This window comes from Chaetodon auriga, chromosome 10 (assembly GCF_051107435.1).
Source record: "Chaetodon auriga isolate fChaAug3 chromosome 10, fChaAug3.hap1, whole genome shotgun sequence".
In the NCBI taxonomy this organism is placed as follows: Eukaryota; Metazoa; Chordata; class Actinopteri; order Chaetodontiformes; family Chaetodontidae; genus Chaetodon; species Chaetodon auriga.
In genome coordinates this window covers 13975779-14000961 of record NC_135083.1, presented here as the reverse complement: position 1 = coordinate 14000961, position 25183 = coordinate 13975779, and the positions used below count along the sequence as shown (strand labels likewise).

The 25183-nt window shown below is 43.6% G+C and overlaps 3 protein-coding genes across 4 annotated transcripts in view; 2 read left to right on the top strand and 1 right to left on the bottom strand.

The window, feature by feature from the left end:
• The window catches only part of l1cama (L1 cell adhesion molecule, paralog a), a 40440-nt gene extending 29024 nt beyond the window's left edge, over window positions 1–11416 (top strand). Inside the window, exons 9-29 of one of the 2 annotated variants that reach the window (XM_076740178.1) lie at window positions 127–311; window positions 620–751; window positions 849–995; window positions 1086–1197; window positions 1578–1738; window positions 1832–1991; window positions 2293–2417; window positions 2606–2707; window positions 3170–3367; window positions 3454–3524; window positions 3623–3848; window positions 3974–4089; window positions 4525–4741; window positions 5091–5213; window positions 5509–5685; window positions 5776–5889; window positions 6016–6165; window positions 6593–6724; window positions 7684–7756; window positions 7920–7931; window positions 8412–11416. In XM_076740178.1, coding sequence (XP_076596293.1) covers window positions 127–311; window positions 620–751; window positions 849–995; window positions 1086–1197; window positions 1578–1738; window positions 1832–1991; window positions 2293–2417; window positions 2606–2707; window positions 3170–3367; window positions 3454–3524; window positions 3623–3848; window positions 3974–4089; window positions 4525–4741; window positions 5091–5213; window positions 5509–5685; window positions 5776–5889; window positions 6016–6165; window positions 6593–6724; window positions 7684–7756; window positions 7920–7931; window positions 8412–8673 — 2995 coding nt within the window. In that variant the 3' untranslated portion in view covers window positions 8674–11416. The remainder of the gene's footprint in view (window positions 1–126; window positions 312–619; window positions 752–848; window positions 996–1085; window positions 1198–1577; window positions 1739–1831; window positions 1992–2292; window positions 2418–2605; window positions 2708–3169; window positions 3368–3453; window positions 3525–3622; window positions 3849–3973; window positions 4090–4524; window positions 4742–5090; window positions 5214–5508; window positions 5686–5775; window positions 5890–6015; window positions 6166–6592; window positions 6725–7683; window positions 7757–7919; window positions 7932–8411) is intronic. The other variant, XM_076740179.1, reaches the window with a different exon arrangement.
• On the bottom strand, window positions 9840–14774 carry ribc1 (RIB43A domain with coiled-coils 1). The gene is made up of 8 exons (XM_076740180.1): window positions 14663–14774; window positions 14209–14427; window positions 13826–14043; window positions 13589–13703; window positions 13187–13305; window positions 12280–12507; window positions 11836–12002; window positions 9840–11678 (listed from the first exon to the last, which is right to left on the bottom strand). The coding sequence occupies exons 2-8, from the start codon at window positions 14405–14407 to the stop codon at window positions 11597–11599; spliced, it is 1128 nt and encodes a 375-aa protein (XP_076596295.1). The 5' UTR covers window positions 14408–14427; window positions 14663–14774; the 3' UTR covers window positions 9840–11596.
• A 227-nt stretch (window positions 14775–15001) lies between these two features.
• On the top strand, window positions 15002–25024 carry LOC143326799 (structural maintenance of chromosomes protein 1A). The gene is made up of 26 exons (XM_076740713.1): window positions 15002–15421; window positions 16059–16247; window positions 16531–16643; window positions 17072–17275; window positions 17683–17921; window positions 18025–18283; window positions 18963–19103; window positions 19203–19285; window positions 19398–19497; window positions 19760–19867; window positions 20007–20192; window positions 20292–20471; window positions 20574–20720; window positions 20929–21066; window positions 21173–21289; window positions 21381–21487; window positions 21576–21717; window positions 21815–21960; window positions 22058–22211; window positions 22303–22410; window positions 22525–22681; window positions 22774–22928; window positions 23082–23233; window positions 23326–23395; window positions 23529–23639; window positions 24125–25024. The coding sequence occupies exons 1-26, from the start codon at window positions 15313–15315 to the stop codon at window positions 24203–24205; spliced, it is 3696 nt and encodes a 1231-aa protein (XP_076596828.1). The 5' UTR covers window positions 15002–15312; the 3' UTR covers window positions 24206–25024.
• The last annotated feature ends 159 nt before the right edge of the window (window positions 25025–25183 follow it).

Genomic DNA, 25183 nt, shown 5'->3' with positions numbered 1-25183 from the left:
CCACTTCGACTTCTCCTCCATACATCCCGTGTGTCAATTCCTCTCCTCCTTCCTCTGTTGCATCCCTCCATCCACATCCTCCACATTCCTATTAAACCTCTTCCTCCCCTCTCTCCTCCTCTTCAGTCCAACTCCCAAAGTGTCGTGGCTGAGGAAGGATGGCGAGCTCTCTGAATCTCGAACCACTAAAGACATGTTCGACCGCCGCCTGCGCTTCAGTAACATCTCTGAGAGCGATGGGGGCGAGTACCAGTGTATAGCCGAGAACTCCCAAGGGAAGGCCACGCACACTTACACTGTGACCGTGGAAGGTATGTCACACACACAATGGTATCTACAAACTGCAAAATCATTATCTTCTCTTGATCTTCAGGAATCAGGTGAAAGCACATTGGTCAGAAGAGGCAGACAGATGGAGTGCCCTTTTAAGTATAACAGATCAGTTTGATGATCAGTTGCTTGATTTTCGAGACTTTGACAACTTGTACGGTGTGACCGATCAATCTCTACCCATCAGTCTCACCGAGTACTGTCTTGTGTAAAGCTTTGCTGCTGTGTAATTTAAGAATGTAATGTTTTGCTTGTACTGTATGTAATTAGTATATTCTGTCTCTTATAGCGGCTCCATACTGGATCAATGAGCCAGTAAGTCAGTTATATGCCCCGGGTGAGACAGTCAAACTCGACTGCCAGGCGGACGGCATCCCGTCTCCTACCATCAGCTGGACCATGAACGGGATCCCCATCTCAGGTTGGTGCACAAAGTGGCCTACAAATACAAACCTCAGCACACAACCTCAAACAGTGTGTGTGTGTGTGTTGACTGCGTGGTTTTTTTTTTTGAACAGCAACTGACAAGGACTCTAGGCGCACCCTGACAGCGAGTGGATCTCTAATCCTAAAAGATGTCAGCTTTGGAGACACTGCCATCTACCAGTGCCAGGCCTCCAACAAGCATGGAACCATCCTCTCCAACACCAACGTCTATGTCATTGGTGAGTGTTTGCTTTGTTCACTTATTTGACAGAGTTTTTGTGTGTGTATGTCTGATTGTGTCTCATTTCCCCTTATGTGTGTTGTTTCAGAGCTGCCTCCCCAGATCCTTACTGACGATGGGAGCACATACACATTTACAGAAGGCAAGAAGGCTTTACTGGATTGTGAAACCTTTGGCTCTCCTAAACCTAAAGTCACATGGTGAGGCACACAACCTACCTTGTTCTATTCTGTTGTGTTCTGTTGCGTTGCATTGTACTGTATTGTCCATTCTAGTGTGTTTGGCAGATTTTCATATTAACAAATTTCACAGAGGTGATATTTTTGCGTAGTTAGCTATTCATATGCATAAATTAACAGCCAAATGCTGTTACATCTGGACTGTGACTGTGAATTTTGTCAGTGTGACTGATCTCCAACCAGGCTTTGTTCTCTCTGGTGAAATAGGCAAAGTGGCAGTTGAACTGGTGAATTCATCAGCACCTGCTGCAGCTGAAAAGCTTTATTTCTACCTCTGCTTGCCAAGTTTCTAATGTGTGTTTTTGGATATGTGTGTGTGTGTGTTTGTGTGTGTTTGCCAGGGAGAGCAGCAGAACCGCCTTCCTTCTGGCAGATCCCAGAGTAAACCTGCTCACAAACGGGGGGCTTGAGATCTCTAATGTCACACATGACGACGAGGGCTACTACACCTGCTCTGTACAGAACAGCAACTTGTCTGTCAGTGCTGAGCTGGAAGTGCTCAGTGAGTGAGACACTGTGTCCCTTTGCAGCTGATGTTATTTGCACCTCATGCAGCTTGTCTCAGCATTGTGTGTCTCCTTGCTGTCTCCTCCAGACAGGACAGTGATCCTGACACCTCCACAGGCTCTGAAGGTGCAGCCTGGACACACAGCAATCTTCACTTGTCTGTTCCTTGTCGACCCCAAGCTTGACTCTCCACTCATTCAGTGGAGAAAGAACGATCAGAAGCTCTTTGAGTCCCACAGTGACGAAAAGTAAGCTAAATTCTATACATTAGAGAACTGACAATGATGAGGACAGTGTTAGAAATTACTGACAGGATGACTATAATTTTAGCCATTTGTTTGTTTAGTTGTTTTATCCTGAATTTCCAAGTCTAACTCGGAACAGTGTCCTTTATTAATTGTCTTTTTCTCACGTAATATTATCCCTGTTACATAAACAAACAAACAAATGCGTTGCTGTGGTGACAAAAAAAGGAAGGAGGATGAGATAGTGGCATAGAGGCAAAGAAGATAAAGGGGGAGGATAACAATGATGACCATATTCCCTCAGATACACATTTGATGGACCAGACCTGATAATAGCTAATGTGGAACCAGTTGATGAGGGCGTGTACACCTGTCAGGTCATTACAAAACTGGACATGGCTGAAGCCAGCAGCACCCTCACTTTGTGTGGTAAGATCACGGACCATATACTGTATCATCAAAAACCAGCAAGAGTCTGAGACTGAGCATACTTGTCTTGTAACAATATGCAAAATTTTGTAATTTTCTCCAAACTACACAGACCTATTTGTTTAAACTTGAGGTGTGGATAAGTCTGCTGGTAGTTCTAGTCATAATATTATTGTTGTCCCTTTCAGATCGTCCAGACCCTCCTGTCCTCGTCCAGATCACTGATGCTAAGCATCGCGCAGTCACACTCAGTTGGACTCCTGGAGACGACAACAACAGCCCTGTGCTAGGTTCAGTACAAACACAGACACACACACTCACACTAAGAGGCGCACACATCAGCATACAGCTGTCTGGCTCTTTCTGTTTTTATTCTGCTCATTGCTAAAACTATTTTCATATTGATAGTGACTAGAATATTTGGCATTGTTGGGAAATGTCTAATTTACCTGGACTTTTCCACTTGTGTCACTAAGTGAGAGAATGCACTGACACACACACACAGAAATGCAAACAGAATTGTTCATCTTGTCTAACTCTAACGCTCAGAGCAACAAACCCATATAATTTCTCTCTCTGGCAAGATGAAAGGCTGCTCCCTTTTCATTACTTGGACAGGATTATTATTTGAACATCAGACTCGGTAAAGCTCAAAGTGACGCTGAGTGTTTATTTACGTTTCTGTTGCTGCCTTATGGTTTACCTCCTGTCTGTCCCCATTCCTCCTTGAATCTCTCTTATTATCTCTGCAGAACATGTGGTTGAGTTTGAGGACCAAGGTTTGAAGGAGAGGGGCTGGGAGGAGCTAAAGAGAGTTGGAGGAAACGTGAGGCGTGCCAGCCTCCCTCTATGGCCATACATGTCCTACCGTTTCCGGGTCATTGCCATCAATGATGTGGGCAAGAGCGACCCCAGCAAGCCATCCGATATCCACAACACACCTGCTGAAGGTTAGAGTCAGTGTTTTGTAAGCGCATGTTTTCATTCTCAAAATGAACCCCAAACGGCACTGCAATGAACTTTTTTCCAATCACAGTTCCAGACAACAACCCTGAAGATGTTAGGAGTGAGTCCACAGACCCAGACACGCTGGTCATTGCCTGGGAGGTACGTCTGTTACCTCAATGTACAATTATCAGAGGCAGAGTCAAACAACTTCCTAAATACACTTTGTGCCTTATTGACTGCTGTTCCGGCCTCTCCAGGAAATGGACAAACGGAACTTCAACGGACCTGACTTCAAGTACCGGGTGATGTGGAGGCAAGTGGTGGGCAGTGGGCCCAACTGGCACACCAACTACACAACGGCATCACCATTTAGGGTCAATGACATTGGCAACTTTTCTGCCTTTGACATCAAAGTTCAGGCTGTCAATGAGAAAGGGGTGGGACCTGAGCCAGACCCCATCATTGGCTACTCAGGAGAAGATGGTAAGATATGTATTTAAAAAAAAAAAAGAAAAAAAAAAAAAGGGCAGCTAAGCAGTTTTTCAGCAATACCCTTTTCTTAGTATTCTGCCTCACATATCACCATCCTGTCTGTCATTGTCTCTCAGTTCCATTGGAGGCTCCTATGGATGTGGGAGTTGTACTAATAAACAGCACTACCATCAGAGTGACCTGGGCAGCAGTAGAGAAAGAGACGGTCAGAGGACACCTGCTGGGATACAAGGTACTGATCCTGTATCTCCTCTGTTGTATGGCCTAACATATTCAGCCCCTGTTCTCATGAATAATACATACATTGGGTTTAGAGTGGAGACAGCCAGATCTTTGCTTGGCAAGGACTTCAGAGTTCTCTTTAGTTTCAAGGTTGTGAAGAATAAAGCCTTTTTTATTTTAGATGATCTCACCTTCAGAATGTATCACACTCCAGTCGCACTGCTTCTCTTTCTGTCTTTTGGGTCTTTGCTTGTCTTTGATGTTCTGTTCAGCACCCAAGCCATACTCTTTATCATTTTCAAACTGTTTTTAGAAAACTCAGTTCTAATGCAATAACAAAATGTCTCAGATGTGATTACATCCCTCAAAATAGTCATGGTATGGAATGACTTAAGTATAAGACATGTGAAATGTTTCAGACTTCAAATTGTTTTTTGTGGTCCAGATCTACTTGACCAGAATCGGCTCCAGGGGCCACCACCGAGGCCGGAGGGCCAGGGAACCAGAGAGCACTGTGGTGGTGGAGACTGGGGCCAATGAGGAGAAGAAGGTGATCAGTGACCTCAGACCATACTCCCACTATACCCTGGCTGTCACTGTATTCAACAGCAAGGGAGAGGGACCCCCCTCTGAGACACTGTCCTTCAAGACTCACGAGGGAGGTGAGAATGAGAAAGAGGAGGAAAATCGGTGATGGAAGACGGGAGAGGGACAAGGCTGGAATGGGGGAAGATGGTAGATAATGATGGTGACAAGGTTTAATAACAGACAGGGAGAGAAAGATGGGGCAAGATGGGATGGATGGTGGGTTACAGCAGAGGAAATGACACTCATGTCCAGAGAGTAACTGGGTGGAGGGAAACAAAGAGAAGGAGGGTGAAATTGATGCAGGGATAGATATTATTGAGCAGGCAGGTGTTGGGGGAATATAGGTGACAGTAGATCAAAATAGTACAATAATGCCCTTTAAGCCAAGTGCATTTTAATCAGGCCTTTTTGTGTTGCTGCTAGTTCCTGGTCCTCCCACGTCCCTGATGCTGGACAGCCCATCAGAGACAGAAATGACCCTCCACTGGATGCCTCCAAGCCAGCCCAATGGAATCCTCATCGGATATCTACTGCAATACCAACAGAGTAAGCATCGTTTACACCCGATCCCACAAAATAAGGAACACGAGGAACATAAATTCTTTTCTTTAATAAGCTCTTTTATGCTGCATCAAAGACATCAGTAAAAACATCACCGGTGCGAATGACAGCACATGATACATTTACAGCTAAATCAATGACACTAGAAAAGTGTCAGGAGCATAGCCTCCTAATGATGCTCATCAGTCAGTCACATGTCACCCAGAACAGTGTGTCAACCATAACGATGTGTTGAAGATCAAGTAGTGATTGAATGTTTTTCTGGCTGTGCTGTGGTCAGTTGTAGAGAGTGATGACAGCCCCATGCAGGTAGAGACAATAGACGACCCCATGGTCACCCACCTCACCCTGAGGAACCTGGACCGCCACAGCCACTACCGCTTCTACCTGAGGGGGCGCACTGCTGCGGGGGACGGTGAGCCCATCATGAAGAAGGGGGCCACCACGCTGGATGGAGGTACGAAGCAACTTTCTTCAGCATCACAGATGTAGAGGACCAGGGCGCACTAGATCAAGAATTGAATTCCTCTCTCTCAATATCTTGCAGCGCCTCCTTCCAACATCAGCCTGTCTGTGGGGGAAAACTCAGTTAACTTCAGCTGGGTAGCCAAGAAGAGACACAGAAATGTTAGCTTCCAGATCCACTACCTCAAAAAAAATGGTATAGTATCTACACTAATAAGTGCATAAGGAAAACCTCATTGCATTGAACCTTTTAGTTCATCATGGCAATAGTCTCACAATCCTCAATGAAAAGGAAATCAAGGCTCATGTTGTGTCTCTGCAGATGGCAGCAATTGGAAGAAGACGGAGAAGGTGAACTCCTCTCAGTCTTTCTACCAGCTCCAGGGCCTGACTCCAGGCTCTCATTATCATCTACGCTTCACCTACAGCAATACCACCTTCTGGGATACTGACATCGAGACAGAAGGAACAGGTACTATGAGCGTTCTGCCTTCATTCATCCTCGTTCCTTTCATCTTCTCTGCTCTCTCCTCCGGGCTTCCCACATCTAAATATAAAGTCTGATCCTACTGAGAGTGTCTTGCAGTTCTCTCCATCGCCTGTGAAGTGCTTTCAAAGACTGATGTGAAAAGAGAGCTTGGTTAGCCATATGAAATGATCCATTACTCGTGTTTGTTTGCCGCATTGTGCTGTATTCTTTGGTTCCCGAGTGAAATGCCATCCTGTCAAAATGCATAATGCCCTGTCTGTTTTGCTCTAGATTCTTCTCCCTCTTTTATCTTGTTTCTCTTACCTTTTTCATTCTTTCCACTCCTTGTACCTGTACTTTCATGCTGGTTCCCCATAACAAAAAATACTCTCTCTCTTCTTTCTGTCTCCTTCTTCTTTTCCCACTGAAGAAGTTACGGAGGTGCAGCCGAGCTTTGCGACACAAGGTTGGTTCATCGGTGTTGTGAGTGCCATTGTGCTGCTGCTGCTGATACTGCTCATCCTCTGCTTCATCAAGAGGAGTAAAGGGGGCAAGTATTCAGGTAAGTGCAGTCTATCATCCGTGTTAAGCTGTCATCAGTACAGATGTTGAACTGTTGATGAATTCAAAATGTTTGAGGCCTTAAACAGCTTTTTGCACTATATTTGTTTGTCCTTCTACTACATCTGTATGCAAGAACAGTACAATGTTAGACACCTACTGAGTCACCCTCTACACAAGCTGTGTGGGCAACACTAGACAGTCTGGAGCCATAAAGCTGTCTGATAATGGAAATGACACTGTGGTAAAAAAAAAAAAAGAAGCCAAGCAATTACAGGAATGCACAGCAGTAAACAAGATTATTACTACTGGAAAGAAGTAAAATAAGATTGCACCATATTTAAAATTCTCGCCAAACAGCCGGCTGTACGATCCATATAGTGGCTCCAACTCTAGATAATTGGCCGGTTTTCACTCGGCCAGCTTTCTCCCTTGCAGCCTTAACATCAAACATGTAGTGAAACATACCTCCGAGTCTTCCTTACTGTGATAGTAAGAGAGAGGCTTTGCCCTGAAAAAGGACTGAAGTAATAATCACAAACCACAAGAGGAACTGCAACCTGCAGGCCACCGTCTGAACGTTCAGAGCAAAGCACCACTTTCATCCCTTTCCACAGGGAGAAACAAGTGGACGGCTCCCTGTAAAGTAGACCTAATTGTCTGTGCGTGCTAAAAGCAAAGACTAATAGAATAATAAATAAACCCATTCTGAACAATTAATTATTGAAACTGTTTTGAATTTGAACAGTAATTTTCGTAGTGGTAGCTGTTACACTCAAAGCCAGATGAGAAATGACATCAACCAAAGCTTTGTGCTCCACATCCACAAACATTTTTTTTTTTCCACTTGGTGTTTCTTGCTGTGCGACAGAATGTCATTATCGATGTCTGAGACAGTGGCTTAGAGAGAAACATGGTTGAGATCATCCTGATAATGAAATCCAATAATCTCCTTCTCAGTGAAAGATAAAGAAGAGGGTCCGATGGACTCGGAAGCACGGCCGATGAAGGATGAGACTTTTGGAGAGTACAGGTTTGTCGTCTCAATGCAGATTATGTTACATTATGTTTCTATATATCATTTAAAGCCTGACTCCTAACACAGCCCTGACTCCCTCTACACTGTTTGGCTTTCCTAACCCTTTGTGTTCCTTTCATTGTCCCTCTTCTCCCTAATGCCTGCTCCTGTTATGCAGATCTCTAGAAAGGTATGCTGTGATGTGACTTGCTATCCCAAACCCACCTTTTTATTATGTCCTGCCAATACCTTACGTACCTACTGACTTCCCTGTAGCATCTCTTATAATCATGGTGTAATGAATTATGTAGACCTGCAACTCAGGATCATTTTTAGTATTGATAATCTGTCAATTATTTTCTCTATAATGATTTGGTCAGTGAAGAATTAAAAAGCAGTGGAATGGCCATCACAGGTCATCAAAGGTCTTGTTTTGTGTGATAAACGGTCCAAAACTCAATAATGCTCATTTTACTATATGAAAAGCAGAAATTTCTCACATTTTAGAACCTGGAATGATCCAATTTTTGGCATTTTTGCATGAAAAATTACTTTACAGTTGCAGCTCTAATATTAAAAATAATTGTAGTTTTAGTATTCTAGCATTTTTCCCATGCCTTATGATAATATTTCTTGCTTTTGACCCCCTATGTGCACTCACATACTGTAGTGACCTTGAGGAGAAGCGCACGGCCAGCCAGCCGTCCCTTGGCGAGGAGAGCAAGCTGTGCAGCGAGGACAACCTGGACTTCAACGGCAGCAGCGCCATAACCACGGAGCTCAACATGGATGAGTCTTTGGCCAGCCAGTTCAGTCGGCCCAGCGAGGGGCCGGAGGGGCTCCGTGGCCTGCCGGACAACTCCCCGCTCAACCCCACCACCATCTCCCCAGCCACCAATGGGATGCCCAACTCAGTCACCATCCTCGATTAACCCCCACACATCCACCGGGGACCATCAGACCAAAACATGTCAACACATATGTGCCCATACGCTCCTGTTCCCTACTGAATTTCTTATCTGTAGTTTAACGACTAATACACAATCAATATATTGACTATTCAGATGCACCGGGTGGTCATCTGATTGACTGGACTATTTTGACCAAAGGAGTGTCCAAAGTAGTGGACAAGTCTGACTGACCTGAAGATGTCCCCCCCCTCCTTTATCCGTGCAGTTTACAACATATATTAATGACTAACATTCATTTCTCTCCCCTTCCTCTCTTTTGTTTGTTTTGTTTCTCTCCGCAGACAACTTTAAAGAAAGATAAAGACAGAATGTTGTATAGGTAGACATATCAGAGGGACTGTAGGTGTGGTCCTATAGAGATGCACAGTAGTGCATTGAAAGAGGAGGATGATGGTAGAGCCAAGTGTGGGGAAACAAGCAGCACACGCTGCTGTAAAAAGTCTTGAATCTTACATTTACCATGCCTTATATAATTTCACCGACAATTTTGTACGCCATTTGATGTCTTAGATTGGACTTCTTGCCAGTGACATTTTTTTATTTATTTTTTACAAATGTGTATGAATACAAAACATCATTTTGTCATCTTTTATTTATATCATCACTTTTTCATACTTCTACACTATTTGTTAAAAAACTCATAACTTCTCTTTATTGACACCTTTCATAGATCAAGCTGTTTTAACTGAAACTAAGTGAAGCCAAGTTTCTTACTATAAATAACATTGGATGCATAAGGGGAACTTGCTGTGAAAATGCTGAGTAGCATCTGGTGTATATAGCTGCATCTACATCTATCTATTTAGCCATAATACAGTATTATAGATATGTACATGCTCCTTCTAAGTTCCTGTGCCTGCTGGGTCTGCATAGAGCACCAGATTGATGTCATTACTCTCTCGCCTTCCCACCAGAAGTGTAATGTCATTATTGGAAATGATAGTGTAATTTTTTGTGTCGAGACCTATGTGTAGCTTTCTGTATCTGTCCTTGTCTCTTTCTACACTGTATTAAAAACATTGTTGTCTCTAATTAACAATCTTTTCATACCTGTCCATCTCATACTACTCAAACTGTTTGAGGAACAGTATTTATGTATATTTACAGATCAGAGAGTGGAGTCTTGTGGGGCAAACACTCCCAAGTTTTATTTTGAGACCCTCATCAATGCAAGTTGATATTGCAGACAGGCGTGATGATTGCCAGCTGATGTAAAATAAAGGCATGCAGTTGGTATATACATCAAACACAGAGAATGTATTCTTATTAGAGCTGGACAGACATTGTATTTACATGCTACTGATTAATAAAAATCTGAGCTACAAGGTAATGGAGAGATAAGAGTGGTTAAGAGAAGACCTGGAAGAACAGTTTTTTTTCCCCACAGAATGTAAATACAACCCTTACAGATTGTTTTGATGAACCCAACCATGTTTGATATAAAAATGTGAAAAATGTGCAGGTTTGAAACCACTTAAATTAATTTCAAAATGTTGCAAGTTGTCATTTTTCTTCTTTGTGCTATTGCTATGAATTCAAACTTTCCGTTTTTGACTAATGATTGCAGTGCGATTTGGCTGTTCTAGCGAGAAAAAAAAAAAAAAGTTCATAGTTGAGGAAAAAAACACAAAAAAGGGAAAAAAAAATCCACATTGTTCTGTAGGTGTTTGCAAACATTTCAAAATTTGAAAATCAAAAAAATGTACGTTCGTGTCATTTAGTGATAGTAGTAGTTACATTACAATGAAAGCTAAAGATTGCATTCATGCCCATAACCATCCAGCAACGCATTGCAGCGCAGTGAATATCTGTGGAGTTTTTGTCTGATGCAGTTATGAGAGACAGGGACGCAGCGAGACAGTTTGTGATTACCACAGGGAGTAGCTATATGCAACTTGGCTGCCTCAGTTGTCTCTTTTCAAATAAAATCTTGACACTGGCCAAACATCACCTGACACTCCCTGAGGTGAAAGTATACGGGGATGTCTAAAAAGGCTGGTGGCACTGACCGAGGTGTGTGTAAGCTCCCTGTTGTTGGTTATTCAGACACACTCAGGACAAATAAAGCTTTTAAAAAAAATCTATTTTCATACAGGAGCGGTGAATGACACAAAATATGCCAATATTCTAACTTGACTATCTGCTGCTAAACATCTGTGTTTGTCAGTGTTCGGGGCAAATGTTAGCTTTGAATGAGGAATGAGTGCACACACACAGATACTCACTCGACTGCCACTCACTCTTTGCTTTTCATGCGTCGAGGGGAAAGCTGAGGACACTGGCCATTGCTTTTCCGCTGCTGTCCCCCCCCCCCTTTTTTATAGTTAAAAGATAAAAACCTATTAAAAAGTGAATTGGTTTGTTTAGAGAAGCTTCTTCAGAACTCAGACAAGCAGATTTTAAACAACAATGCCTGAGTGGGAGGGGAGGGGTGAGAGAAAGTAGGGGAGGGAAGAGGGGAGGAAGGAGGGACAAGGAGTGATTGTCACTGCCGGGCTGTAGATGTGCCACTTTGTGGTGAGTGGGGGGGATTAGCACAGTGGGACTTGTGCTATCTATGTGTATCGTGGGTGAACGACAGGAGTTGGGTGGACTTGAACCACATATGGGGCCAATACAACTGTAACTGCATTATGAATCTACCGCTGTAACTGGATATATGACTGAAAAATAAAGTATGTGGAACAATCTGTATCAAAAACAAGGGTCCCTTTCTTTGTCATCAGTATCAGCCAATAAAATCAATGCGTATGTGCCACTTATAATAAGCAGCAAGTATTGATCACTGAGGATTCAATTCACACTGAGTGTGAGTGTAACAATCAATAGATTCTTTATTAGCACATTGTCACAGGAGGACAAGCCTGTGTCAGGTGTGTGGTGGTCAGCGGGAGCTGGTGTTGAATTGGGAAAAGTAGTCCTTGGTGGGTGTGTTGGTGTACAGCACTTTGTTCACGTACTCCTGACTAGGGCAGACAGAGACACAAATAAACACGCAGTGAGTAACTGTTTGCTTCATTAAATCTGAATTCTAACTTAGAGTACTTCATCACCTACACCCAAAAATACATCTGCTGACTGCTGCCTGAATACTCAGTGTATGTAGACGTGCAGAGTGCTCACTGTGCCTGCTGCTCTCTGGCCAGCTGCATGTTGCGACGGTCTGTCTGAATCCTCTTCTCTCTTCTCAGCTCTGCTTCTCTCCTCTCCTCCTCCTCTGCTGCTCTGGACAGCTTCAGAAGCTGGAGTTCCCAAGCTGCATTCTGAACCTTCTCAGCATCACGTTGTCTCTAAAGATGGCAAGAAATAAATGTTATTGCTATGTGACATCCCAGGTTTAAAAATCCTCTTGAAGTGACAGAGTGGCTCCCAAACTGGGGGTTGGGTCATTTGTTCTTGTATTTGTCAACCACCTGTGGTTTAATTCTAAGGGGATGCAAATCAAAAACTTGGGAACCACAGCTGAAGGTAGGTAGAAGTGAAGAGAGGCTTGGAGCATGAATCAATCATGGTGCCCTGTGAGTGTGTGTACGGGAATTGCATTGTGTTTTAGAGTGACTCCATTACCTGTTTCTCAAGACGCTGTCTTTCTCTCTCCATGTGGATGGCGCTCAGCTGTTCACGACTCATCCCCTTCCACCTGTCTATCAGAACCCGGGGAGGCCTCTCTCCTCTCACCTCTGCCTCTGCACACTCTGTCATCATGTCGGATGTCACTGTGTGCAAGATCTCTGCAAGATTCTCCCTTTGCTCTCTCCTGTGCTGCTCCTTCCATTTCTCTGCCTGCTCTGCAGCCTGTGGGAGGAACAGGATGTGGTGAGGCCTTACCACTGATCCAGGGACAGTTGATTGATCATTCCCTCGATGATTAGAATAGCGGGAGCTTTTACAAAACCAATCTTCCAACATGTGGTTACTCCTAGCTTAGAGGCAAGCCTCAGCCATATGGTGAACGTCCTCCGGAGAGATCCGCTCAGACAGTTGTATTTGCTTGTGCATCGTGCATGTGAGTGGTTATTAGAGAAACCTTATAAGTGTCATGAAAATTACCATGACCTGAAGGATTTTTAATGATGCATCCCAATGGAGGATTCAGCTGAGTGCATTCAGGCAAATGGGGGGAGAGCTAAATGGGGCCTTTTAAAAACAGACAGAGCCCACGCGTACATCAAAGCAGTTTAACCATCCATGCTGCTTGGTACCAACTGATGTGATGGCCACCTTCCTACAGCAAGTGTGTGTACGCATCACTTAACATTTGCAATTAGCAATTTTAATTTCACACTCCCACCTGAGAACGCCATGTCAGAGCTCAAACCCCCATGGGCTTGGCTTTGAGCATCCACATTAGCAGGTGGTATGTGTGTGTGTGTGTGTATGTGTGTGTGTGTGTGTGTGTGTGTGTGTGTGTGTGTGTGTGTGTGTGTGTGTGCATCTGTATGTCCATCTGTGTGTGCACATGCATGTACTGTACCAGAGCTTTATTGTAGTTGTCGAGGGCGATGCTGGCAGCTTTCTTGCACTCCTCTTCTAGTGCTTGCAGCTGAACCCCCCTAAGGTCCTGAAGCACCATCTCTTTGCTCACAAGCATCTCTGTGACACACACACACGCAAGTTGGAAATAACCTACAGTGTGTTTTTCTCACCTGCATTAGCCATTGTCCATTGGACAAAGCTTTTGAACGACACACTTGCACATGCATAATGGCTCTCTGGGATGAGCATCCATCAATGCCACCTGGCAGTAAGGGCTGTGCGTAGGAGTGTGCGATTGTTTGTGCAGGAAAGCATGAAGCATGTGTGTGATTTACAGAGGCTATAGTGTACAGCATGTTAGCTCATCAGTGATTACAGTGTGTGTGCTTGTGTTTGTCACCTCTGCGCTTGTCTCCCTTGTGCCTTCTCTCATTGTCTTCCCTCTGCACTCGCAGATCTCTTTCTGTCTCCTTCATTTGTTCTCTCCTCTTTTGCTCCTCTCCCCTTCCCTCTCCCTGTATGTGAAACAAAGACATGGTGCTCAGGGAGCAGCATGGTTATTTATTCACCATTCACTGGATTTTGTTCCACTGGTCTTTGATGCACACCAGGCACCTGCCTGTGAAGCCGAGCCTACCTGAAAGACTTGCATACTGGCAGGCCCCAGCTCACCCTCTGGAATGGTGATCCTGAATGCCCCCTTCAGGCCACACTTGAGATCAGCATCTCTAGAGTCCTCTGCACGCTGATGAGTGGCCCAATAACGGGTCAGGTCAGTGTGCAAAGCTGCCTGCTTCTCTCTCTCATCAATGTCTTGCTGCAGTAGCACATCATCCTGATACTTTCTCAGCTTATCTGCAATGTAATGAAAATAAATACACCTCAGTGCTCATTAGTGGAGATGGTCTAAGACAACATTCTTATTGGGGACTCAGTCGTATGTCCCTGAGCGAATTATGCTTGTGATTCAGCAGATTTAATTGTGGCCCCTTCCTGGCTCTCATCATGACCATAGTTTACCAAAAGCTTTGTCCCGTTGCCTCTCCATGTTTTGCTGGTGTTTTTTCTCCTGGACTTGTTGGTTGAGAGCATCAAGGTCGATGCCCATCACACGGAGCCGGGTGTTGAAGATTCGGGCCTTGCGTGTGCTTTCTGCAGACCTACGCCTGTCCACAGCCCTTTCTATGGACTGGTCAACAGGTAAATCCACTTTGTACATTTTCTCAGCTTCTAAAAAGTCTGATGGGAGAAGACACAGGCATTACAAGGCTCTTTCTTGATAACCTTACTGGAAAGAAATGATTGCATTAAATTAATGATCAGACCCAGCTGCATTCATCTAAAGCCAGATTTGATCCTATCCTGGCCTGATAACGTCACACTAAAACCTGGAGGGGCTTCACTGACTGTATATGGCAAGTTTTTCAGTCCAGTTGTATTTTGACAGTGATCACAGATCTAAAGCAGCACTTACCTCTGACGTCAAATGGCCAAACTATATCTGTTACTTGTGGTATTTGAGATCTCTGTAGCACCTCAGTGAATGAAGCTATTTCGCTGCGCCAGTCCTGTTGTGGTTCGAGGCCCTTGGTAACCATGGTAACATCTTCAACATGCCGCTGCACACCTTGTGCTTTATTGCTTTATTTGACATAAAACAAAACGAATGTCGTATGTCTTATCTGTAAACAACAATACATTAAGGCTCTCTGAAGTGAACATTATTTATTGAATAAGAGTGAAGTGGAATAAGGGGCTCAGTCCAGGGACAATCAACACGGTTTCATAGATGTGTGTATTCTCGCGATAAATCGTGAGGTTTCGTGTCTCGCGCGCTCGATGGTCTTCCTGTTGGATTGTAAAATGGCGCATTGTTGTTACAACCTCATTGCGTCTACCTGATTAAGATTATGAAGGCTGCTTAGATTATCAAACTAAATATGCAGTTCATAATGTGACTTGTGCATGGGCCTGCAATAGATTGAACAAAGAGGTTCATTCATTTGCGTGCATACTTCGTCTTTGCGATAGCTCGTTCGGCTTGTTAGCATTAGCTAGCTAACGTTTTACTCGCTAATATTCAGTGTAGTTTTCCTTTAGACTAGCAGCACAAATACCACGAAGATGGGTTATTTAAAACTCATAGAGATCGAAAACTTCAAGTCGTATAAGGGAAGACAGATCATTGGACCGTTTCATAAGTTTACTGCAATCATCGGACCTAATGGATCTGGTATGTTATGATTCCAAATAACTCGCGGCTAATGCAGACTGCTTGCTAACATTGGCTAACGGTAAACAGTGCAGTAATGCCCACCCGTCTTTATAGATAACATGTAGTTTATGCATAGAATTTGTGTCTGCGTCGCGTCTGACTTGCTGAACAGCAGTTTGACTACCTATCATACGACCTATGTAACGTTACCATTCTGCACTATTGTATATTTCAGCGTTATTTGTTATGGTTTATGACCATACACTCATACAGCGTTACATGTGTCCAAATCAGTTAATTTGTTGTGTACATGATCAAACTAAGTTTTTGTCTTTATAAAGGTTTACTATCACATTTTCTACGTGCGTTGTTGCTGCGTATCATCTGGGTTTGGTAAACACAGATAGGTTACGTCCAACATGCTTTACAATGCAGCGTGTCAACTAACTACAGCCTTTAAAAAGGCTGTAGATTTGAATCAACAAGAGTAAACTGAACAAACACTGTACTGAACAGAACTTTACACATTATAAAGATCATCGAAATAAACTTAGATTGTATAGTCTAAATGGGTGACTTATATTTGCATGTTGTGCTTTAATATTAGCTTTGCTTGGGTCACTGAAAATCTGATATGGCGGCGTTGTTGTTGTAGGGAAGTCCAACCTTATGGATGCCATCAGCTTCGTGTTGGCAGAGAAGACCAGTAACCTGCGAGTGAAGACTCTGAAGGATCTGATCCATGGAGCACCCGTAGGGAAACCAGCTGCCAACAGAGCCTTTGTCAGTATGGTGTACCAGGAGGATAACGGAGAGGAACGCTCCTTCACAAGAGTCATCATCGGTACGAACCGGCATTGACAATCATGTTGGAATGAATGATTCTGTTACTTCATTCATGGTTAAAAGATGTCAGTCTAATAACTTTGTTTGATCATTTTTACTGTGCTGTTCATGTATTCTGTGTCCTCTCTAATTGACCAAAGTTGAAGGGATTGAACTGAAAGCAACACAAAACAGAAACAAACTGCATTTCATTGTATGATAACAATAATCCTCACACTGCAGTAACCTGTCTGTGTTTGATCATCTTATTTTCTTAAATGTTCATGTTTTGTTTGTTTCAGGTTCTTCTTCTGAGTACCGCATCAACAGCAAGGTGGTGAGCCTGCCTGAATACAGCGAAGAGCTTGAAAAACTTGGTATTCTGATCAAAGCCAGGAACTTCTTGGTCTTCCAGGTGAGACTGAAATCCTAAAACTCTTTTCTTTGAGACGTGTATTCTGTTTTTCATAATGCTTCTGTATTAAGTTCCAAGTTTGCTCTCGGATGACTGTGTTTGCAGTGATCTCAGTACAGTTAAGAAGTGTTGTTCGTCAGTGTTGTTTTTTGCTTTATATTCAATAGAAAATATGAATCATTGATGATTAGAAGTTGTTCTTATTACAAACAGCCCTGGAAGCAGGCGGCCTCTGTTTTCTTTTGTGCCATCACTCTTTGGGATGCCGTTAATGTAGCAACGCATCTGCCTTCACTTAGCATCACAGCTTTGGAAGTGACTCGGCCAATTAGAGCAGAGCCCAAAATATTGATTTTCTGATAAATTAACATTTGGGAACAAGGTTTTGTTGTTGCTGTTGTTTTATTCACTGCTTGTTCTCCCTCCAGGGAGCTGTGGAGTCTATTGCCATGAAGAATCCCAAGGAGCGTACAGCCCTGTTTGAGGAAATCTCACGTTCTGGAGAGTTGGCCCAGGAGTATGACCGCAGGAAGAAGGAGATGGTGAAAGCAGAGGAGGACACACAGTTCAATTACCATCGTAAGAAGAACATTGCGGCTGAGCGAAAGGAAGCCAAGCAAGAGAAAGAGGAGGTATGTGCTTCAGTTGACATATAGTATCTGTGGAATTACATTGACTTGAATTTGAAGTGAAATGCTTCATGTAACTTTTGCCCCTGGATTTTAAAGTTTATTGTCCTATGAGACGAATTTGAGCTGCAGTAAGGGTTAGTTGTTGTGCTTCTGATGAATTTTATAATTTGATTATGCTGTTTTCCCTCATATTTTGTGTTATCTGTCGTATGTTATTTGATTAGATTCAACTTAAATTTACTGTCATTGCAGAGTGCAGAGACAATGAAATGGAGTGTTTGTCTGCATCCCACTGTTATTGCTGCCTGTTTTGACTGTGTCAGGTTGAATAAAGACCATCAGTAAACAAAACACACAGACATTAGTTCATCAGACTGTCTATCTCTGTCCTCCCTTTATTCCACCAGGCTGAGCGTTACCAGCGTCTGAAAGATGAAGTAGCCAGGGCCAGTGTTCAGTTGCAGCTCTTCAAGCTGTACCACAATGAGACTGAGATTGAGAAGCTGAACAAGGAGTTGGGCCAGCGGAACAAGGAGATTGATAAGGACCGTAAAAAGATGGACCATGTGGAGGAGGAGCTGAAGGACAAGAAGAAGGAGCTTGGCAGGCTGATGAGGGAGCAGCAGACCATAGAGAAAGAAATTAAGTAAGTGACAATTACTTGGTTTCACAGCTCACTTACTTGCCTAATGCGTAACTAATGCCATTTAAAACTGAGCGCTTTGTTAATCATCTGACTCTGCCCACAGAGAGAAAGACTCTGAGTTGAACCAAAAGCGGCCACAGTACATCAAGGCCAAAGAGAACACATCGCACAAGATCAAGAAGCTCGAGGCAGCGCGTAAATCATTACAAAATGCCCAGAAGATGTACAAGAAACGCAAAGCGGACATGGACGAGCTGGATAAAGAGATGAGGGCGGTGGAGTTGGCCAAGCAAGAGTTTGAGGAGCGCATGGAGGAGGAGGCACAGAGCCAGGGCCAGGACCTGACCCTGGAGGAGAACCAGGTATGATGTTGGAATATTGTACACATTTAAGCTCGATTCAGTTTGAGTAATTTATTCAAACCTGCATTGCAAAAAAGTTGGGACGCTGTGTAAAATGTAAATATAAACAGAATGCAATCCTTTTTAAATGAACTGTGTTAACCAAAATTGGTTTTACAAATTGTTCCAGAGTCCATGTAGTAACATCCTGTGTACATGTCATGTGTTCATAAAGCAGTGAACCTCACTCCATCCTTGCTTGTGAATGACTGAGCCTTTCCAGGATGCCCCTTTCATACCCAATCATGATACTATCACCTGTTACCAATGAACCTGTTTACCTGTGGAATGTTCCAAACAGGTGTTTTTGGAGCATTCCACAACTTTCCCAGTGTTTTGTTGCTCCTGTCCGACTTGTTTGAAACATGTTGCTGCGTCAAATTCAGAATAAGCAGATATTTACAAAACTCGATGATGCATATCATCTTTATACTGTTTTCAGTTGTATATATTGCAAAGAGGATTAGCAAGTTATCACATTCTGTTGTGTTTGTTTCACACAGCGTCCAAACTTTTTTGCAATCAGGGTTTTTACAAGATTTTATTTATTTGCTAAAATTAAAATACAGGCACTGCCATGTAAACAGTGAGTTTGTGAGTCATTTCTACTGTCTTGACCCGCTCTCTTCTGTCTCTCCAGGTCAAGCAGTACCATCGTCTGAAAGAAGAGGCCAGCAAACGTGCTGCCACGCTGGCGCAGGAGCTGGAGAAGTTCAACCGCGACCAGAAGGCCGATCAGGACCGCCTGGACTTAGAGGAGAGGAAGAAAGTGGAGACGGAGGTAAATGAGATAATGATGACATGTTTGTCCCGTGTCAGAATAAATAGATTTTAACTGATTTGAATGTGTGCGATTATATATTTTGTTGTCTCTCTCCAGGCCAAAATCAAACAGAAGATCCGTGAAATTGAGGAAAACCAGAAACGTATTGAGAAATTGGAGGATTACATTTCCACCAGCAGGTATGCAGCTCTCATTTCGCCGTTGCGTGTACAGTGCTGTGTTCAGCTTATTGATTCAATCGTTTGCTCCATTATACTCCCTCATTCACGCCCTCGTCCTGTTGCCCCTCAGGCAGTCACTCGATGAGCAGAAGCGCATGGAGGAGGAGCTGACAGAGGAGGTTGAGCTGGCCAAGAGGCGAATTGATGAGATCAACATGGAGCTTAACCAGGTACTCAATACACACCCACACACGCACAAACACAGAAAGAAAATCAAATGACTTCGAAGAGTCATCTCAGCTGACTGGTGATGATTTCAGTGTGCAGTAGTTGCTAGAGACCCTTCTCTGGAAGACCAAAACCATAAATGATGGCCAGGTGTGCCAGTACTCCTGTTGTTACTGTTATTTGTTCCGCCTGTGTTTGACAAGTGAAAATGTCAGCGGTGAAATGGTCTATAACCAATCCTGTTATTCTTGGCTTCCTCTGTAGGTAATGGAGCAGCTGGGAGATGCCAGAATCGACAGGCAGGAGAACAGTCGCCAGCAGCGCAAGGCTGAGATAATGGAGAGCATCAAAAGACTCTACCCTGGCTCTGTGGTAAGACAGCTGTGATAATATTCAGTACGATATTATCTTATTTCCAAGGCACCGTTTTTGCTTCCTGCTATATTTAGTGAAAGTACTGAATAAACTTAAACATAAATTCTTTAAAATACGCTGCTGTCTCTCTCTTCAGTATGGTCGTCTCATCGACCTGTGCCAGCCCACTCAGAAGAAGTATCAGATTGCCGTGACCAAAGTGTTGGGCAAGAACATGGACGCCATCATTGTTGACTCAGAGAAGACTGGTAGAGATTGTATTCAGTACATCAAGGAGCAGAGAGGAGAGCCTGAGACCTTCCTTCCTCTCGACTACCTTGAGGTGATTACTAGAAAGTACAGTCCACTCAGGAGGCTCCTCAGTGGAAAATAGCTTTATTTTAGAATTTACCCAATATGCTTTTTTCTTGTCTTATCAAAGGTGAAACCAACAGATGAGAAACTGAGAGAACTGCGAGGAGCCAAACTGGTGATCGATGTGATTCGGTATGAGCCTCCTCACATTAAGAAAGCCCTGCAGTATGCATGTGGCAACGCCCTGGTCTGTGAGAACGTAGAGGATGCACGAAGGATCGCTTTTGGGGGGCCGTACAGACACAAGGTATTCGATTTCACTCCAGTCACGAACTGATGGTGGAAGGATGTGAAATTTGGCTGATGTGAAATCTTTCCACCTAACCTCCCCTCGTGTCCCCGTGTCCAGACGGTAGCCCTGGACGGTACCCTGTTCCAGAAGTCTGGAGTCATCTCTGGAGGAGCCAGCGACCTGAAGGCCAAGGCCAGGCGCTGGGATGAGAAGGCAGTGGACAAGCTCAAAGAGAAGAAAGAAAAACTCACAGAGGAGCTCAAAGTAATTTGAATCACTGATAATACTTCTATCGTGGAGGCGGTGGTTCTAGTCCTGTTTCTTTTTGTGTTGAAAGAGTTTGTTGGAGTACTTCTGAAATGTCCTGGATAACCTCAGAATGTGATCTGTTTTTGATCTCTAGTCACTGACTGCAGTTTGATGGATCGTCACCTGAAGTAAACTCACTTCTATTTGATGTGTGTCTTTGTAGGAGCAAATGAAGGCCAAGAGGAAGGAGGCAGAGCTGCGTCAGGTGCAGTCTCAGGCCCACGGTCTGCAGATGAGACTCAAGTACTCCCAGAGTGATCTGGAACAGACAAAAACCCGCCACCTCTCCCTCAACATGCAGGTACAGCCTGGTCACACCTCAGTGTTCCTGAATGAAGCTTTGCATGTCTGCAGCCCTCTGCTACAGTGACTGTTGCATTACAACTTGGTCCATTTGTGTCATGCAGGAGAAATCTAAGCTTGAGAGCGAGTTGGCAAACTTTGGCCCTCGTATCAATGACATCAAGAGGATCATCCAGTCCCGCGAGAGGGAGATCACCGACCTGCGAGACCGCATGAACCTGGTGAGACGGATACGAAGCGGCGTCCATTTACAACCTGTGTGTGAAAATGTGGCGTTGCAGTAATGTCAGTATAAATGTTTTTGTTTCCCAGGTGGAGGATGAGGTGTTTGTCGAATTCTGTAAGGAGATTGGAGTGAGGAACATCCGAGAGTTTGAGGAGGAGAAGGTGAAGAGGCAGAATGAGATCGCAAAGAAGCGGTGAGTTAAGTCGTCAGTCAGTTGACTGTAGCTAACCTGTCATAGGTTTCCTGTGTGGACTAACCCGAGACGCATCGTTTTTCTTCAGTCTTGAGTTTGAGACCCAGAAGACTCGCCTGGGTATCCAGGTAGACTACGAGAAGAATCAGCTCAAAGAGGACCAGGAGAAAGTCATGATGTGGGAGCAGACAGTCAAGAAGGACGAGGCCGAAATAGAGCGACTTAAGAAGGTGAAAGACGGACGTGACTTTTGAACTATTTCACTCTCAACATCAAGTTTGTCAAACTCATGTTTGTGTCTCTGTCTTCTTTCTTATCTTCCTGTAGGAGGAGCACAGGCACATGAAGATCATTGATGAGACAATGGCTCAGCTGCAGGATCTGAAGAACCAGCACCTCACCAAGAAATCTGAAGTCAACGATAAGAACCACGAGATGGAGGAGATCCGCAAGAAGCTGGGTGGTGCCAACAAGTCAGTCACACAAACTTCAGCATTCATGTCATATAAACAGAAATAGTACATTTCAGTTGGTCTGTAGTACAAATGTGTTTTTTTTTTTATCTTCCAGGGAGTTGACTCAGCTCCAGAAGGAGGTGACGGCCATCGAGACCAAACTGGAGCAGAAGCGCAGCGACCGTCACAACCTGCTGCAAGCTTGCAAAATGCAGGATATCAGGTTGCCTCTTCGTTCTGGAACGATGGATGATATCAGCCAAGGAGAGGTACGCACAAAGCCGCTCAGGCAGGCTCTAACTTTTATACTACTGGGAGTGAAGCAGAAAATGTCAGCCTTTGTTTGCTGCGCTGTTCCAGGGAAGCTCCCAGACAGATGAATCCAGCAGCCAGAGGACGTCCAGCAGTGTTCTCGCTAAAGAGGCTCTCATAGAGATCGACTACAGCAACCTGTCTGAAGACCTTAAGGTGTGGTGCTCAACAATGCACAAAAGAGGGAACAGATCCATTTGTTATGACGTCTGTACTTTAAGCTACACCTTGCAAGCATGCCTAAACTTACTTCATCCCGACTTCCTGCAGGATGCGCTGTCAGAAGAAGAGATTAAAGCGGAGACAAACACACTGCAGCAGCGTCTGAACGAGCAGCAGAGTATCCTACAGAGGATCAGCGCACCCAACATGAAGGCCATGGAGAAGCTGGAGAGCGTCAGGGACAAGTTCCAAGAGACCAGTGATGGTGAGAAGGCATTATGATGAGTGACGCAGGTTCATGGCTTTTCTCGATCTCTTAATAATGCTGTGTCTGGTTTGTTTCTGTCCTCCCCTCAGAGTTCGAGGCTGCTCGTAAGAGAGCCAAGAAAGCCAAGCAGGCCTTTGAGCAGATCAAGAAGGAAAGGTTCGATCGTTTCAATAACTGCTTTGAGTCTGTGGCCACGAACATTGATGAGATCTACAAAGCCCTGTCACGCAACAGCAGCGCCCAGGTATGCCTCAGTGTTTTTTTTTTTAGCAATACATTTAGCACCACAGTACAAGTTGTGGTCAATGTGGTTCATGCTATGGCAGGTAACACACTAGTCACAGGTCACGCTCTTGGTCCGTGAACCTTCTACAATGAGTGTGTCCCTCATCTGCAGGCTTTCCTGGGCCCAGAAAACCCTGAGGAGCCGTATCTGGATGGCATTAACTATAACTGTGTGGCCCCAGGAAAGAGGTTCAGACCCATGGACAACCTGTCTGGAGGAGAGAAGACTGTGGCTGCTCTGGCTCTGCTCTTTGCTATTCACAGGTACAGAGTCTGAAAACATGTTTAAATTAAATAGAAAAAAAAAGTCTTTTCGGGAAGGTGGTGTTTACATCATCTCTCTTGCTCGTCTCCAGCTACAAACCCGCCCCCTTCTTTGTCCTGGATGAGATTGACGCCGCTCTGGACAACACGAACATTGGCAAGGTCTGTTCACAAATGCTGTTTGATTGAGTGACCTGAGCTTTTTAATCAATGCTCCATGTGCTTTTTTTATTATTAAGCTGCTCATGACATTAAACACAAAGTATAACTGATAGTTTCCCTCTATACCTTCAAGGTGGCCAATTACATCAAAGACCAGTCAGTGCAGAACTTCCAGGCCATCGTCATTTCTCTGAAGGAGGAATTCTACACCAAGGCAGACTCGCTCATTGGTGTTTATCCAGAGGTGTGTGTGACTCAATGTCTATAAAAAATACACTGCAAAATACTAAATAAAGAAAAGGCTAAATAAAATAGAGCCACAAAGCTTGTTATTACAGCATATCTGCAGGTGTTGAAAGTGGAACAAAGTGTTGAATTCACTTCCCTCATAAAGGACTTAGAAGTTATTAAAAAGTCAAATGTCATTTACAAAGACCTTTAATATTTTTTCTTGCCTTAATTAAACTGGTTAATCCATCCATCAAATTTCTCCCACTTTGTCTCCAAAGTTGTAAAATATAATTTGGTAAATACTACAGAAAGTCTTGGATAATAGATTTCATCGTAATGGATCATATTTGGAAGACTTAGTTTCAAACATGCCTGTAAAGATCCAGCAGAAACCAAGAATAATAAAGCATCTTGAGTAGTTAAATAAAAGTACTTTGGAAGCGTCCTCTGTACATATGATTGGAGTATTAACTCATTTTCCTTCTCTTCCCCTCACAGCAAGGAGACTGTGTCATCAGCAAAGTGCTCACTTTTGACCTCTCTCAGTATCCTGATGCCAACCCAAATCCCAATGAGTAGGACGAGCGCTCCCAACACTGGTATTTCCATCTGCTACTCTGTCTGGGTTGCTGACATATTCTGTAGTCACAGATCATGTATCCATTAGGTCCCACGTGTTATTTCCTCTTGGTTTTTATGTTTATGTATTTTTTTGAATATGCTAGAGTAGTGAATTAGTGAGTTTTTTTTTTTAGTTGTGGGGTGTCATCCATTATAGACAGCGACACCTGGGATGTATGTACATTTATAAAAGCCAGCCCTTTCTCAATTTGGACGTACAAGAGTGATTATAATAATCAGTCAAGATGCATTAAACTGATATGAACGAGAGGGAATCCGACCTTTTTAAAACACTGTAGAATTTGTATCCGTGTCGAATTTACCTGAAGCAAGTATTTGTTCTCAGAGCTTTTATACTGTTTATGACCCTCTTTTCGATGGTGTGCTTTCAAGCCTTCGCCTGTCCTCTGTTGTGTGTACTACAAGTATTTGCAATTTTCATGCGCAGCCTTTTTTTAAAGCTTAATCAGGAAACTGTTGTTACAGTATGGTGGATACATTCCCGTGTGTGATAGCTAAATAAAACCCCTAGTTAGCTGCAACTGGCGGTGCTATAATGAGATCGTGGAGCTTTGTGGGATCTTTCATCAGAAAGTGATTTCAAAGGAAATGTGCTGAGGTTGTACAGCTGGATGAGAAACGACAGCCTCTCTTTATATTCCTTGAGTGATCTTCTGAATCAGCTTTAGATGAACGGAAAAAGTCCACATGGAACTATTCTGTCAAGTCTGTTTTATTGATTTCTTTGCCTCAATAAATAAAATTTGAATTATTTAAGCTCCTTTATTTTGTTTACTTTTGTTGCTTTTACTGTGTAGTGCAAGCCTGCAGCTGTTTCTGATAGCAGGTGCTGCTTTTGGCAGCTTTCTCCATCATTTTTGAGGAAATTTTCTTCTCTATTTGAACCTACATTAAAGCATCCATGCTGCTGCATTA